At 36.6% G+C, this 18,475-nt stretch overlaps 1 protein-coding gene across 1 annotated transcript; it reads right to left on the bottom strand.

The window, feature by feature from the left end:
* Nucleotides 1-15,000: 15,000 nt before the first annotated feature.
* Nucleotides 15,001-16,074, bottom strand: LOC145682732 (uncharacterized). The gene has a single exon (XM_081754118.1). The coding sequence runs from the start codon at nt 16,072-16,074 to the stop codon at nt 15,001-15,003; it is 1,074 nt and encodes a 357-aa protein (XP_081610244.1).
* Between the last annotated feature and the right edge of the window lie 2,401 nt (nt 16,075-18,475).

Here is an 18,475-nt window from a genome sequence, read left to right as displayed (position 1 = left end):
TAGCGAAACATGTATAACGGTAATTAACAATTACGACATTCATATCCACTACAAACGCTTTTTTGTTTTACTTTGACTTTTATTTTAGTACTCAGGCGATAATTATGTTCTATGTCTTAACTTTGAACATTCTTTTACATATGGAAAGATTCGTTTACATATCTAAATATTCCATTACGTATGGAGAGCTAAATGACAAACAAGCATGTGCTGACATTAATACAAGTTTTCGAAATATTGTATCATTAAGTATTTCAATGAATGTTGCTTTTTTCAACACTTGATAAGAATCTTATTATATTTAAAAGAAGAAAAACACATCTGCTAACTTTTTTCCGATCGCAAAGGCTGGCTTGGAGGTTCGAACCTGGTTTACTATTTTCCGAAGATACCGGAAGTTGGAATTTGCAAATTTTTGCCTCCAAACCCCAATAAAGAATGCGCTCAACCTTTTTGAGACAAGGTGTACAATGCCTAACATCAATTATTATATACCTAAAAATCTTCAAATCTGCCTGTCGATTTCTTGAAAGTATGAAATTTATTTCCACGTGGCTATATCCACTCAAGCGTTTTCGGAGCGAAAGTCCCAGAGTTGAATTGCCGGAGGGAGCTCATGTAAATCAGACCCACATTAAGCTGCATGTCCACAACTCATAGGCCTGCAGCCTCGGTGCTGAACGGACACTAAATTCCAAATCCTCCAATCAACTATACATATAATATTTGAGGTCTGTTCGACCTTGTGGTCTACTTTTTTAGAAATGATATAATGAATTTTAACCTTTGTTTTAACGTTATAACCCTAATAAACATACCTTAGTTGTTGATACATATGAAGAAACCAGGGATGATCATCTCCTCCGCAATTCGGACGAAAACGTCTAAATCCTACTAAAGTGTGCGCTTTGTCGTGGACGGTACAGAACATGTTTTCTGTGTGTGCGATTTTGGGTTCAAAATTTGGTGTGGTAGTAGTCTGGGATACATACTCAAGTAGCGGTGCGGGATTTAACTTTGAACAGGTCCCACATCTTACAGCCTTTATTCCGCAAAGAGAGGATAAACTGAAATCAATATTTCCTCCCTAACCTCGAAAGAAACGTCTGCTTTTTATCATATAGCATGGTAAGGACCGGCCTTAGGCTTTTTGCTGCCCGGTGCATTGATGGCGTGGATTTTACCATGGTGTCATTTACCAAGACTTGATTTTCGTATTGTTTGCCACAATATTTGCATTCCGAACTTAACATATGTCATTATTGTGAAAATTCACACACACTTGGAGTAAAAGGAAGAGTTGCCATGCACCTCTGTGTTTAATCCTCTGGAACAAGTGGTAAATGTTCTCGCCTTTGAGACGAGAGATCTTTCATTAGACTCGTTGCTGAAAGAGAACAATAAGCTCCAAACATATGAATACAAATCATCATTAATATCAAAATGGCATAGTAAATTGATAGCGATAAAATTGCATTTGCTGTTTTAAAGGAGCTTTAATATTATGCCACGTGACCAAAAAACTGGAATGAAATATTCCAATTTTATGTCACGCGATTATGCCGTGTAAGTTAAAGGATATTACAATGATGAAAATAAGTAAAAAATACAGTAATAAAGAAAGTGGGGGGAAACAGAAGAAAACTCAGACATACGGTGTTTTCCACCACAAAACCCACTTCGCGCAAGGAAATTCTGAGTGCCTTGTAAAGTCCAGAAAAAAAAATGATTTTAATTTATAAATTTCGTTGAGAAAATAAAAGAAAGTAGCTGGATACAGACTGACTTACACACTTGTTACTCTTTGACAGAATTTAACTAATGTCATCAGAATAGATTGTAATTAATTTCTTGATTGCGTCACTGTGTTACTCTGAGAATTGCTTGAAAAGTTAAGCTAATATTTCTCAGTTATGCAGACCGAGAATCCACCTGAGAAACGATCTTTTGTACGATTACATAAAAAGCCAATATTTTAAATTGTTCTTCTTTGGTTTCTTCTGGGAGTGGTTCAGTATCAAATGAGTTATCTTTCGATTGGGGGATTGAACTTCTTACATTGAAATAGTCTAAATTTTACCTTCAAACGTCCGAGAGATTGAATCTTTCTAACTTAGGGAAATGTAATCTGATCGTTTACTTCTGCCATAGGTTTTATTTTCTCAGATCGTACACTGCTCCCTCGAGGCTATGTGATTGCGTACGCGCCTTGGGTTTGATGACCCGGTTCGATTACCAGCGGAAACTCTTATGGATCTGCTGTTTAATCGGATTCTTGATTCAAATGTACTCTAGAGCTCCTTCGTGGCTAAGCGGTTAGCGAACGTAGCTGTGGCGTGGGAGATCCGGGTTCGATTTTCAGAGGAAAATCATGTGGTTTTGATTCCACGTTAACCAGAGGTCCACGTTTAATATAGCCTCTCTGCTGAACGGGACGACAAACTCAAAATCACCTCACCTCACCTCATATTCACTACAATTCGTGCACATTCCATCTTGTTTCAGAAAGGCTATGGAAGGATTGCCGACCCTTGTATTTTAATAATTTTTGTGGGATTGATTTGATTTGCAATTTTAGTGTCTCGCATAGCATGAAGGCAATATGAGACGTGGACGTGATGTTTAACGTGGAATCCGAACCACATGAGCTCCGTTCGAGAATCGAATCTGGGTCTTGCACGCGAAAGAGGCCATTAAGAAGCTCTTTGTGTAGACTTGACAAAAAATAACAATATAAAAGTTACTAAATTTTGTATTACCAATAGATTAAATTTTCCTCCCCTAATCAAAGGTGTTTAAAAGATCGGTAAATCATGTTTTTAATTCTAATGTGGTTTAAATTGTTATGAAATAATAAAAAAAATGTATCGCGTCTGCTCCAGAAGATTCGAGTCCTCATATGTCGGAATTCCTACCTCCCTTATTGGTAGTCCAGATGATGATTTAATGTTGGCTACACAGTCGAACACAAACAAATTGATTTTCATATCAATTTTGAAAATGCAGTTGGAGAGTTTCTAAGAAAATAAACTATTATATCGAGTGCTTGAACTCACCTTATATAAATTTTACTGTGGCGTTAACAGCCAATAGCACATTAACCCAAAAACGTGCTTGCGACAGTTTGAATTGTATGTATTCTACTAATAAATATAATAGATTTGATTGTTATAATATGATCATCTGGCAACCCATATCTTATGAGAGGATTTTGTATAAATCTTCAAAATTGAGATATAAGCCAGAGAGAACAACACCGTGGCGAACAACACCAAAATCCAGTTGTAGCAAACAACACGTAATCGATGTAATGGTATAATTTGACACCCTACCTCCACCTCTAGAAAGAATACATCTTAAGAGAAACGAATTTAAGAACTTTACTCCATTATAATTATTTTAGCTTTGGTAGAAACAAGATTTAAATAATAATAATAATAATAATAATAATAATAATAATAATAATAATAATAATAATAATAATAATAATAATAATAAACTTTTAATAAGAACACTTTATCAGATCAGTGGGAACGTACGAAGTTACAGTGCGCACGACAGGAATTAACTTTAAGCTTTAAATATTCATTTTAACTAATACATTTTTAATACGTTTCAGTTTTGTAAACTTGGTACTAGTTTTTTGTTGCCCAAAATTTTGCCTGATCCGTGAAGTGTCACGTGTTACACATACATTAGAGCCAACCATGAGTAAGGTTCCGTCTAATTATACCTTCTGTTGCAAGATAACTTAATTTTATTACTCTACACAAAATTTTTATTAATTTCTATTCAGTCCATTAAAATGTTTAGCGAGTACATTTCAATCGATATTCATTAGTATCTCGTTACGGAGTAAAAAAAAAAACTTTTCTCCCACAGTATGTACTACACATGATTTGAGACCCTGCTAACAGGGTCAAACCAAATACTGTAAACAGTTCACAGTCAGTGACATTAATTTCAAGAAGGTAGCACAAGTGTGTCGCCTTTCTACCTAGGTATATACTTGTCAAGAGACATAGCAAAATTACTATTCTCTAGTCCAGGGCACACGGCGCGTGACTATATCAAACACTTTTACTTTGCAAATAAGGTTTGACAGCTGTGGTTAAACAACTTAACTGTTTAAAATGGGGGTCGAGGACTTTGCCCTCATCTACAGTTTTTTTTCTTCCATCTTTGCAATGAAGCAGTCATGTTTCTGTGAGAAACTCTTTTGGGTTCTAGTTTAGAATAGCAAAATGGGACGTCATTGATACGTTTTAAAGAACAGGGAAAACGTAAGAAAGAAACTGGAGACTTGAATTTCCCTCGAGGGGTCGGTTTTATTTCTGTCTTTGCTCCGTTTCTCTTAATTCTAAGAATGTAAAGGTTGAATAAGAATATAGTAACGTTACTTCCTGTTCGATGGAACAGGGTAACCAAGGACATCCTTTGGGGAGGACAGGGAGTAATTTCCGTCACGTGAGTTTGATAAATGCATGCTTTAACGTGGAAATCTAATACCGTTGAATAAACTTGGTCCTCTGGCAAAACCTGAAATACTACTGATTCTAACTCAGATTGTACGAAAATGAAAGTATTTTTACTCTACAAATCTACAAGTTCAATATAGTACGTAACAATACAGTATATTTAGTTTAAAACCAACGTATAATATTACCTAGACTATTTACATAATATCATACTGTTTCTTTTTCTAGCTGTGCATTATTTCTAGTCTTCCAAACTGTGCTAACCAGTATTTCCAAAGATCTTATTATCCAAAGTTATTATTGTCCAAAGTTATTACATGTATAACGGCTATGTTTGTCTGATTGTCAAGTATAAGAGAGGAAAAAGAGAGAAGATAGCGAGCGATGATATTTTGATATGCATCCAGCGTCCCAGGAATACGTCAAATCTCCAGTCTTTGGCTCTTTTCCAGTCGTAAACAGGAGAGCAGTTTCAGTTCAGTGTATTAGAAGAAAAGTTTTGAAATATTTGTATTTTTTCTTTAATGTATTCATCATTTGCAGCATTATATCACTCCATTAAACCAAAAGTAACTGAAATCAACTGCAACTTCCGATTTCAATATTACCCCCCTAGACCAAATATATACATCAGCTAATGATTATCACACCAAATACTATTCGAAGCTTTCTTGCACCCACTGGAAAACGTGAAGTATATTAATATTTATTTGCATATATTGTTATTGCAGACTGTTTACATAATGCCCACCGACTTCGATTTTACAAAATTTGAGAAATAAATTTCATTTTTTATTTTGTGGTCAATTTGAAGGCATTTTCTTATACTACCATTAAGAAACCCATATATAGATCATATTACGAATCAATCATTATAGAACAATTTATGTGTTACACGCGGCCACGGAACCAATCTTTGAAAGTTTCATTTAAACTTTTTCCTTTTTCTTTTTTAACTTATTTTGTGACTAGTGGTGCATTCAGTATAATGGTACAACAAGATTCTCTCTCTCACTCTCTCTCTCTGTCTGTGTGTGTTTTTATTTTCCGGCGTAAGCGTGCGGATACTACCAAGTGTATTTTCGTGTGTACCAAACTTCTCAAAAGTAAATCCCCACGTTGAGCGGGTTTGCATATCCAGGCTCCTAACTATGAAAAAATTTACGATCACTGTAACCCCAATCATTTCGCAGATTCAACCTGTTGTATATAAGTTATTAGGACGTAAAATTGAATATAATTTATACGAAAAAGACTTTTAGGTATTGCAAGACCTGTAACCGCCAAATATTCACCACGAACGTATAGTCGTATCGACATAAACAAAAAGAAGTGTGGAGCAGGAAACTACTTTACCCAAAAGTCAAAAGAGACTTACTGAAGACATACGAAATGTTCGAGCGGTTCACAGTTCACCGTGAGTTCTCATGGTGTGTGGAGGTGTTTTTGAGCGCTTCGTGAAAGCATATCCTGCGTTTCCTTTGTTTTTTTCTTTAGTTTTTTTCTTGTCCTGTGCTTAGGACTGTATAGTGGTGTTAATTTCTGGAAATTGTGTCAAGTAGTACTACGCTATGAATACCATTCGACAAAATACGTTAAAATTTGAGTTTGACAAGAATTTCAGACAATTACGACCGTCACCGGCTGAAATACACATATGGTTAAGTGAAATTTTTTCCGATCTGATGAACAAAGTGATTGCAATTCAGTTACACAACGAAGACTTCTGTGTATATGTTAAACTGGATACAGCTCTGAATTTTGAACAAGCTTTACGTACTTTACCAGACTCTGTTCCCTTCCGTCATTCGACTGCTGTTTCCTCTGTGGTGAATATATTGGATGCTACTACTAACTATACTAAAGTCCGTATTTTCGAATTACCGTGTTAACTTAGTGATGATGTAGTACGTGATACCTTGCGTGAATATGGTGAGATTAAACAAATAGTACATGAAAAGTGGGCACTCTTTTAAAATACCCTGTGTTGAATGGTATTCGCGCAGTTTATATAGAATTGGGGAAACATATACCATCTAAACTCCACTTCATGGGTTATAAGGCTTCAATTGTTTATCCTGGACAGCTTCATACTTGTTTCCGCTGTTTGAGTACGGATCATCTTGTTTCCCCATGCAAGGTACCACCTTGTCAGTTACCTCGTCCTCAGCCGAAACAGGGCGACCTTCGTATGACACCTTTGTCCACTGGTAATCTCCCGAAAACCCCGCATTACTCGTTAACCTCACTGTCTCCTTCTTTACGGCCCAGTGTTTCCACGAGTGTTCGTGATGTGCTTCGAGCTCCCCCTCCTTTGGCGCATGATCCTACAGAATTTCCTACTTTATGTCATGATGTCATAACAGAACCTGAGCCAAGTACTCCGGCCTTACAAGATTGTGTTGACCCGCTTCAGTGCCCCTCGACTAACTCAGTGCTACAAAATGCCCCGCCCAATCTGGCAACGTCGCAGGATGATGTCCCATTGTCTACCTCTCATGTTCAGCTTACTAAGAAATCAGCTTCAACTCTTGAAAATGCATCTGAATCTACTTTGCCCTTTAATAGTGCTCACGGAAATCAACTACGGCGATCGTTACGTAAAAAACGCAAAGTGCTCTTAAATAAAACAGACAGTGTTAGCCAAGCAATCCAAGATAGTGTGAGTGACCCGGAAAGACATAGCGGCGGTGGTGACCTTGACTCTGACATGGTTTGTTACAACTTCTCTGCTACACGCGAGTCTCGTGAGCAGAGTGGTGAAACAGAGACTACTGCTTCGTAAGTTCTTGTGTATAGCTTCTCGTCAACACCGTTCACGTGCCTTCGGGTTCTAATGCCATATATTTTATTTTCTGCTTTCCCTGCAGTACAGTTCTCACGTGATGTTTACCGGATTGTTTCTATTTATGTTTTTATTTTTCTTTCCTTTCAAACTTCAGGAAGAGTGTTGGAGATTGTGTTTCAGTTGGATGAAATATTTCTCCTCTCCCCCCTCTGTAGTGAGGTGTATTTTTGCACAACTTATCCAGTTTTTGGTGTTATTTTTTCAGATTGCTTTCTTATTTTATGTATTTATTAACTTGATGGCAGGTTCTCCGTCTCCTACTAGACCTAACGTGAGCCGTCTATGTACAATTAATATTGCTGGCATTCACCATCTAGCGAAACAAAATAGTTTAAAAACTATTGTTATGCAAAGTGGTTACGACATCATTCTTCTGCAAGAGATCCGCTTTGAATGTTTTGACTTTTTGTCAATGTACAATGCAATTGTGAATATCGGATTCAACACTCGGGGTACTGCTATCTTAATCAAAAAGGGTATCGTCGTAGAACGCATTAAGCGACTTCCCTCTGGCCGTGGTATCAGTTTATTTTGTGATGGATTTAATATTGTGAACGTTTATGGTATTTCTGGAACAGTTAACAGGCGTTCTCGTGATCATTTTTATAACGAGGAAATTGTGCAGATTTTACCAGATAATTGTGATCCTGTTATTCTGGCTGGTGACTTTAATGTACTGGAACGAAAAATCGATACCACTGGCATCTTCAACCCTAGTGTCACTTTAACACGCCTTACCCAACAGTTGCGGCTCCGGGATGTGTGGTGAAATCATTGGACTGTGCCTAAATTTACTTTTAAGAATAGTCATATGATGTCCAGGTTAGATAGGTGGTACATAACGTCTTCTCATTGTTCAAATATAATTGAAACGGACATATGTCCAGTTTCATTTAGCGACCATGCAGCGGTTTATTGTGTTCTTAAAATTCTGACAGGTGTCTCACATACACATGGTAGAGGTTATTGGAAATTAAATGCTCAACTTCTCCATCCAGCTACCATTAGGAATGAGTTTCGTCAACGTTGGCACTTTTGGGTACGTCAACGAATAGTTACTTTCCAACTATTTCTGAATGGTGGACTTCTTACGTCAAACCCAATATAAAACGTTTTTTTCCAATGGTACGGAAAAGAAATTAAGCGCGAGACTCATCAGACATTAGAATATTACTACGCTGTATTAAACGATCTCTGGTCTCAACCCAGCAGCCCTCAAAATCTCAGTTATATTCATAGGGTTAAAGCGCAGATTACACGCATACAACTTCGGGCTCTTGAACGATATCAGACGGCTTCCACATCTGACTCATTTTCTAAATCTGAACGCATCTCCTTTTACCACTATATTCACTCGCAGAAACGACGTCAACAGAACTACATTGAAGCTATTACGGTGGATGGTGCTGGCGAAGTTACGGATCTTAATGATCTTAAGACTCATGTGTATGAACATTTTTCCTCCTTATATCGTACTGGTTTAATCAATGCTACTGCAGCAGAGACATATTTCCCGGAGACAATGTCCCAACTGTCTCCCGACGTACACCAACAATTAATGGCGGACATTACTCCGACGGAAATCCAAGAAGCATTGAGTACATGTAAAGACCGCAAGAGTCCTGGTCCAGATGGACTAATTTATGAATTCTATGTCTCCTATTGGGAAATTGTTGGAGCGGAGCTATGCCACCTTTTTAATGAGCTCTTAAGGCATCGCAATTTCATTGATAATCAAGGTGTCATTGTTCTCATACCTAAAACGAACTGTCCGGTGACCACACAGAACTACCGTCCTATAACGTTACTCAATAGTGACATGAAACTTTTCTCTAAAGTTTTAGCACGACGCTTGAAACTAGTTTGTCACCGGATTATTAGTGATTTCCAGGCAGCAATTCATTCCACCAAGAATGTGTTTTCTGCTCTTAGCAAGATCCGTGATATCTCTGAATATTTTAAATTTAAGCGCATACCTGCACTGAGAAAAAATTACGGATAAAAAGTACGTAAATTCAAGTGATTTTTAGGACCTTTCGTAAGAATGACTTTCCAACATTACCGAGAATGTTAATTGTTCTTGTCCGTTCTACGTTTATTTTCTCCTTACTTTTCCAGATAAAAATGATGACGTCAGAACTTATTAAAGATATGACGTCATAGTTAATAACAGTAATAATGGAGCGACACCATTACCGGTCATGTTAAAATTCAAGTGGAATGGAAAAATTACAAAACAGGAATGTTATATTTCCAGGTATTGCTAGACATTTATCGAGGCAAACGTGGAAAAATCACATGAAGGAATGGTGGAAACTCCGTCCGTGACTGCATTTAAATCTGTATGTGGACTCTTAAGCACTGTATAGTCCAGTTAAATCTGCATTCGCTACTGTGAAAATGCCATGACGAAAGGATACGAATACATGCTTTGACTGTATTGTTGTCCTTATGCATGGACTTTATTACCATAGTATAATGAAAAGCTTGCAATCAGTCAGGGAAGAAAGTAATGAAATTAAGACTAAAACCCAAACCCGCAATGTCTTTTCCCATGTGTATAAAGACAATTTCTCCAAGCAGCGTAGTAAAGCTTGCAGTAATTACTGCACAAAAGTACTGATAGAATGTAAACTCCACTACATAGGACTGAAATATACTCCTTCGGAATGAATAATTGTACGTACGCATTTTGAAGAAATTATATTAGTTACTGATCATTTGGATAATTAGTACATCCACTATAGTTCATGTAACAGGAATTCCTGCAAATCATACGTATACTACGGACTTTATGCCATAAAAATTGGTGCTGGAAACATTGCATCTAGGAAATGTATACTTACAGTACGTACAAAATGCATGTTTTCAGGACAAAAAATCCAGGTTCTCCTGATGAAATAAAATTACATAACATGCAATAAGTAATTACTTCCGGACTTTGTGACATACCTTCATGTAAATATGTGCCTTCTGACCGTGGAAAAATAAATGATTTCATGGAAATATCTCTGTATTGTAATGTAGTCATGTACTTCCTACTATTCTTTATACGTATGTTACAACATTGCTTTCCATACTGAAGTTAATGTGTGCAGGATGCTTCAAAACCTTTAAATCATTGAACTGCTTGGAAACCATCAATAGTGTCTTGAATATTGTGCAGGTTAATGACACTATTTAGTTCGGAGAGTAACCTTTTCTTCAAAGTAAATATGTTTAATCTAAAAAAAAGCAATTTTGAAAAACATTGTAAAAATCGATACATTCCTTACTGCAGTTAGAAAGAATATTTGTAAGTACACAAAATTCTGGCCTTTTGACTAGCAACCGGTGCTTTGTATTACATAATTAAGCATTGTATGTACCTAGTTCAAATTATACATACCATTTCAATGCAAATTATGACTTCAAGTAGAATCAACTTCGTCAGGTACACACAATGTTTAATAATGTTATTTAAAGTACTGGTAGCTAGTCAAAAGGCCAGGATTTGGTCTACTTACAAATATTCTTTCTAATTACCCAGTAGAAAAAAACTCGATTCTCATGAATGTTTCTCAAAACTCTTTACCAATTGAAGCACCGAGCCGAACAACGGTATATGTTACATTTTAGTGCTTTCAAGAAAACCTTCCCGTTCTTTCATGCAGGCACGTTTAATTGGCGCTATTTTGCTTCTATTACTCCGATAAATGTCGCTATCTGCTGATTTTTTTCCATTGTTCTCCTGAAATATTCTGCAAGTTATTCTCGTACTTCTCGAAATCTAAAATGTAACGAATGTCGTTGTTCGGCGTTGTGCTTTACACTGCTAATTCTTGACACTGCTAAAGTAAATATATATTTTTTTAAAGAAAAAAGTCAATTTCCAGCGTCAATATAACATACACAATAATTCGACATCATTGAGGCTTACTAAACAGTTTGATGATTTAAGTTTTGAACCATCCTGTACACATTAGGTTAAGTATGGAATGTAATATTGCAACGTGCATATGAAGAATAGAAGGAAGTACGTAGATGTATTACAATATAGAGTTATTTCCATGAAGGAAATTGTTCACCATGGCAAAAGTGCACATATTTACATGAAACATAGTCACAAAATCTTGAAGTGCTTACAGTACATAATGTAAATTTATCTTATCAGTACCTGCTTTTCTGTACTAAAAAATGTACAGTCGTGTACAACAGGTGATAATGGGACGGTGCCGTGTTCGGGGAGTATGTCGGATGCACGTGTTTCCCATCCAAGGCGGAAAATCGTGTTCCGGGTCATCCTAGCCACATGGGGCTTAGCGTTGTACTGTAACAGGAGAAAAACTTTGCGATTTAGAAGTGCTGGCTCCACAGTTTTCAGGTTTTCTTGAACACGCCTCAATTACTAACAGTACACAGTTACATTGATGCTCTGATCAGCTGGTAACAGTTCCAGATGCACGATGCCGCGAGCAGTTTACCAATCACACAGAAGAATCTTCTGGTGCAGTGCTGGAATCAGCTGTTTGGAACCAGTTCACAGGATGCTAACCAATGATGATAGGACCATGGAGCTTCGTACAGGACGCACTTCTCATCACATGTAAACATCCTGTCCAAAAAATGGCTCATTCCTCAGACGAGACAGCACAGAAATACAGGTGTTTGCTCGCGTTGCCTTCTGGTCCGGAGTAAAATCATGTGGACCCGTCGACCCAACTTGTAGTACTTCCCAAGCTGATGGAGATGGTTTCTCCGCCAAGCTGCCGAATGATTTCTCCACTCATACTGAATTGTAGTCCCAGTTCCTCACATGTCTGGCCATTGTTCTCAATTGTTGCCTGAAGATCTTCATTTTGTACATGTGTTGGACTTCCGGCACGTGGTGCATCTTCGAGTGTTTCGTCACCGTCCTTAACTTGTTAAATCACTGCTGCACTCTCCGCGTAGTTATGACATCCTCACCAAAGGCCTGGCATATTTTCTGTCCCGCTGCAGCAGCGTTACAGCATACACGCCCTTATTACGCTCTGTAGAAGACCCATGTTCACTCTGCCCTTAACGGTGTAACTGAACTACCACACCGCTAGTATGTTGGATATACCACACCAATAACTGATCTTCGCTTTATCTCCATTGGCATTCAGCTCACGGTGTGAGAGCTAATGAACACAGACCTCCACAAAAAAGCGACAGAACTTTCTTGGTTACCTTTATAGTTAACTGCCTTTTCACCATATGTAAATAGGAGATATATACATATGAATTTAAGAGAGCAATTTACATGTCACTTCAATGCTTTATTTGCAAAACACACACACACATATATATATGTGCAGTAGACAAGTATAGCTTCCATTAACCATCAAACATATGTAACAATCTAAATTTATAAAATATCCAAAACTACACGACACTTCTGTTGCTAACCATGTCAAATGGATGTCTATTTAATCTGTACATAAATACAAATAAACATTGAATAAGCTAGTGGTTTCCATATGTCTGTACGATGTAAATGGAAGAACACGTGTGCAGTATATAATTTACTGGTGTTTTTTAAATAAAATGTTTTGTGCTTATTTATTTCACATGTATTTTATCATGTCACATCTGCTTTTACAAAGAAAAATACTTTACCAAGAGTCCTTATACATATATATTTGGTGTTTACTCCTCTTCCCTTGGGGCATCTTCTCATAGAACAACAGTACACTTGTATGGTCTTAAATTCTGCTTTAATACTACTGTACGTTTGTCTTAAACACCATTCTGAAACTACTACAATTTTCTCACATTTACACTGAAATGATAATAGTCACTAGGTATATTTAATTTTGAATACAGTTGCTTTGTATTGAGGTTATATATTCTCTTGACGACAGTGCAAGACGTTGTGAAACAAAGCATTTTCATCATTGAGTTCCTCCTATTGCCCTTATTATGGGCTATCCAAGCACTTAGATGACCTTGTCGATGTTGGTTAACTTTAAACAGTTCAAGTCATCCACTTCTTGACACTGTTGCTGCATATCTACCTACTTGATACTAATTTCAGCCACAATAAATTGTGTTTCACTACAGCAGCAGCCATGCAGTATTTTTCTATTAGTTTTTAACCATTACTGCAGTTTTTTTCTTTCTTTTTTTTTGTAAATAAATCACTGTATCAATGAACTTCCATGAAGTCACAGGATTAATATAAATTTTACTAAAACGTCGCATTTTTATTATTTACCTGTGTATGCAGTGCATATATCCCCCCTCACCTGAAAGCATTTTCAAAGAGGGCAATTGTCCATCGATCTTTACATTTTGACCTATTTCCAATACTAAAGTCCTGTGATCCTCTTTTTTTCTTGGCTATAATATTCAAAGTATAGTTTAAGTAAAAGCATTGTAATGAGTTTTAACGATGTTTGTAATTAATTTAAACCACATAGTGAATATTAATTAAAAATGGCTACTTACCATGAATCCTCCCTTGGAAAACCTAAATATTTTTCATATGTTTCGGAACTCGCAGCTTGTTCGGAAGGAACCAGCTACGAGTTCCGAAACGTATGAAAAATATTTAGGCATTCCAAGGGAGGATTCATGGTAAGTAGCCAATCTTTTGTTAATTAAGAATCATTCTCTCTTGCTCTCATATAATTATATAGTGAATATTTTAGGGAAGAAAGAAGATAACCGGATTGCAGTCTATAAATTAGTTAACATGTGAAGATCGATGGAACATTACCTGCTTCGAAAATGCTCTCAGATGAAGGGCGAAATATCAGCAAACTATACACAAGTAAATAATAAAAAAGCCACTTTTTAGAAGTTTCGAAATAGTAGTAAGTATATAAAGATATACAGTAAGAAACCTTGTAAGAAGGATGATAGAATACACTTAAAATTAATTAACATCGACAAGATCTTCTGTGTGGGTTGACAACCCATGGAAAGGACGATATGACTTCATTAAAATATTGATGCTTAATAATATGAATTACAGGTATGAAATATGATTACTTAGTAACACCATTACATAATTATTCATAAGTATATACTGTATACAGAATGATAACACTGATAATTTTGAGTTTCTTTTATGTTTACACAACAACCAGTTTACAAGATTCACCAATTTCAAACTGTTTTCTAATCAATTGGCCATCGAAGTGTAATGTATTTTACACCATCAGTCATCACTGTGTGTGTGGCAGTGGTGTTAACAGCTCATCATACTTTAAAAACAGATGGTTATTTGTTACACAGACCTCGTAAGCAAAAACATGTTCATAGAAGGCAATCGTGTCCAAAGCTACACAGGAAAAAAATTATATCATCATCATGAATTATAATGTCTTTTACTTGACCAAAAACAGGAAGTCCATTGGATTCATCAATGTCAAGTGCAATTGTAGAAGACAAAGAAAAGGTATGGCCCTTCACTTTAACCTTTGTAACAGACATAAGGTCTGCTTCAGAGTGTAATGCATACCTCTGCTTAACCTCTATTGCTGTATCACTGTTAAACCTCCTCTTTTTTCCATGAGAAATGTAATGTGTCAAATTGTTATTAAGAAGTAAGTCATTAACGAGTAATTGATTTCGTATTGCAATTGATTTGCAGACATTTACCCTGCTGTGTGAGACATTAGCCATGAACTTTGAAATTCTATGTCTTGCTTCAAATCTCATGGTTCATATTTGGTTCAGTGGTCCAAATTTTTTCATCATTGCAGGGTAGTGGGTGAGGAAATGAAACTTTGGTTTCAAATGACATTTTGTCATTGAACAGTACATTTCATTGAACTCTGCTATCAAAGTTTGTAGTTGAATCACAGTATCATCATAAACCCTGTTATTTAGAAGTCTTTCTGTAATTTTACGTAATTGAATATACAACAGCCAAACATAATTGTTAGTGGGTACGTAATATCCCACCAATAGGCCAAAGTACCTCACCAAAATAAGCATTTCGTGAGCTGACGTCTTTATGTTTATGTTCCCCCCATCAATCTGAATACAGTTTGTAGGTTTTGAATTGGAATCTGGACCATAATTAAAGTTAGCAAGGTTCATTTGCAAAGCCTCAATGGTAATTGCTTTACTTTCTTGTACCAAATAATTGACAATGAATGACATTACATAACGACAGCAACCTTCAAACCAATCATGCATTATGTCGACAGCAACATTGTTAAACAGGTCAAACCCTTCAAGGTTTAACCACACACATTTCTCCTTTATGCCAGCCTTAGATACATCATTTACCTGCAACTGATCTTCATATGTCAGAACACTCCTGAGCAAAGTGGGAACCTCTGTGGTTAATTTTTGTAATTCGTTCTTATTTGCATTGCATATCCTGCAACAGTGATTACCAACAAAATTTGAAACAAAACCCGGAATACTGTTCACCCCTAAATTGTTACCAGTTATAGCAGGAACAATGAATTTTACAACACCTTTAAAACAGCTTGTTGATACCTGTACGCCAGTTTTTCTTAGGAAATTCTGTTCATCTATTACCTTTTGAAGCGTAACTGCATTTCCAAATTTTGTTCTGTCAGCTGAATGAAATAAAGATACAAGGAAACTATTCTTCAACTGTGACACATAGTAAGGGGGCAGAAGTGGAAGTGAAAGATATATAGCACCTAATTTATGAATTCCAGCATGTGACCCCAGTGCGTTCCCAATTTCAACATCATCAAAGAAAATAATAACAGGTACTACTAATGTATGTCTTGAGTATTCTTGTGAAGGCTGCATGTTCTTCCATACAGAACCATGAATTATGTTCAAAAGAGGACTGCCATTGTCTTCACAGTTATTCAAATATTGCAACTAGTTCAATGTTTCACGTATAAATGAGTCCTTACTGAAAAATTTTTGTAATAATACTCGCAAAGGAATCATTTGCATAGTACAAGGAACAGATTCTATGTTGCTACCACAAGCCGTGTGTCTTCTTTCCATGCGTTCCCCAATTAAAACTTCCTGTGGACTAATGTATGTGCCTAATACTTCAAAATATTGTAAACGCTTGTAATCTGTTTCAAACCCGTTTAGAGGTTCTATTGAGAGAACTTCTTCAAGAGCTAATTGAAACTTACCAGGCAACTTTTCTACACCTGCGTGCTTTAAAACCATTGCTTGTAAAGATCTCTTCACATTGTGACTAAATAAGGATTTAATTCCATCAACCACAACTTGTACATGTGAACGGCTAAAAGTTGGATGTGCATACAGTTTAGAAATGAATTTACTCATATGATCCTCCACTACATTTTGTACTGTATCGTTTGTGACAACTTGACTACTTTTCTCTACAACAGGCTGTGACAAATTACCACGTGACTGCAATACAGTTACATCACTGTCTGCTAACAATACACTACTACTCCTATTACTACATTGCTTTTTATTTTTATGTACATTGGATATGTGTCTTTGCAGTGATCTATTATATGAAAAATACTGTAACAACCCTCATATATACAAGGAAACATGGTACCTCTTGCCATATTTTTGCACACATTTCTTGTATGATATTGAATATCAGATGGACGATTGAAATTCTTTTTACATGCAAAACAGGTAAACATTATGTATCTTTATTGTGGTTCACTTATGCCTAAATCAGACATGAGACACCGAACACCTTGAGTCATTCTATCATGAACTGTTTTAATACCATAAAATCCCCTTTGCATTAACAACCAGACACTTTCTGACTCCTCAGGATACCTAGCACTAGTAACATGAAAGATTATGAAACATGTGTCAACAGCGCTTTGTAATGAATTGAATTTGTACAAAGTGTTCTCGACGACGACGTAGGAGCATGTAACTGACGTTATGTCCTCACCCACAATAACAACCAAAGGCTGAAATGTAGCCCCCAGTTTTTGTAGTTTTTCTTTCCTCTGTTGAATTGTGTTCTGCAGGTGACTATCAGATGTAATGTGTGGGATGAATCCATCACGTATTTCCAATTTTGATGGGCGCCATGTTGTCCTCTTACAGTTCCTCTTGATGGGTACCACAGGTAGCAACAGTGGCAGACAAATCAGAGCAACATTTGTCTTCAAGTCAGGTGAAATGTCCTTATCTGAAATCAGTAAATGGTGAATTACATGACAGGTCTCCATATAAGTGAGGTCATTTTTATGTACTATCTGTAGCACATAAATGAAAACTTAATTCACTGTTATACGAAAGCAATTAAATAAGATGGAGAGGATGCTGACTCGGTAGTAACTTCAGTTTTACACACTTTACAAGCTGTAGATGTTTTAAAACTTTTTTCAACAGTGCCAATGATATGTCTATGTAATCAGATTTGTGGACTAAGTTCTCTTCCATTCAAGACTTCCTATACAAGAAGTTGCAGTGCGTAAACAAAAATAAAGGCCAATTACACACTACTTTTAAAACCAAAAACATGTCAATATCATTATGTGGCACTTCCCGGTGTGAGGAACGCTTACTATCTACCGATTAAGCTCAATACTTTTGTTTTCTCTCAAACGTCTATATAATAGTTTATACTCTATGTCTTGCAATACTGTAAACTTTGAACTTAAAATGCGATTTTCGGCAAATTCATAATTTTCAATTTAGCTGAAACTTCGTAGAAACACGTTTCATGATGTGTACAATTAAAATCAAGCAAAAGAAAATGTTTGATTTTGCAGTTCATAAATAACATCCGCTTAATAGAGTATCAGAGGAACTGTTCCAAAATTGCCTAATTTTCCCGTTTGCGTTGCGCACATACAATTTGATGTAGAAGAAATCGTGGCCTAATACCTTCACATAATGGTGGCCATAACTAAGAGTGAATGGCGCGCATTTGATTGACATACTTTTTTGTATTTCGCTCAAAAGAGGGGGCGCGCTCCGTTAGGTTTTATGCAAATGAGATTACACATTGAACTCGACAAGCACCATGAATTTCATCGCACTCGAGTGTGCGGAACAGAGAAACAAATCGGGTCAAATTCAAGGGACGTACCATTTCCAATGCTCAGACTGGCTTGATATGAGGCAAACCTCTCGCAAGAGAATGCCGTAGCCATGTGTCGTATTTCCGCTGAATGGTCTTCTTACAGATGAAATAAGTGGAAGCGAATGCTAGTTAGGATTTCGCACATTCTACACCATATCT

Source organism: Thermobia domestica, chromosome 4, assembly GCF_964235325.1.
Source record: "Thermobia domestica chromosome 4, izTheDome1.hap1.1, whole genome shotgun sequence".
Classification (NCBI taxonomy): Eukaryota; Metazoa; Arthropoda; class Insecta; order Zygentoma; family Lepismatidae; genus Thermobia; species Thermobia domestica.
The sequence above is the reverse complement of the archived record's forward strand: the minus strand, read 5'-3'. Positions and strand labels throughout refer to the sequence as shown.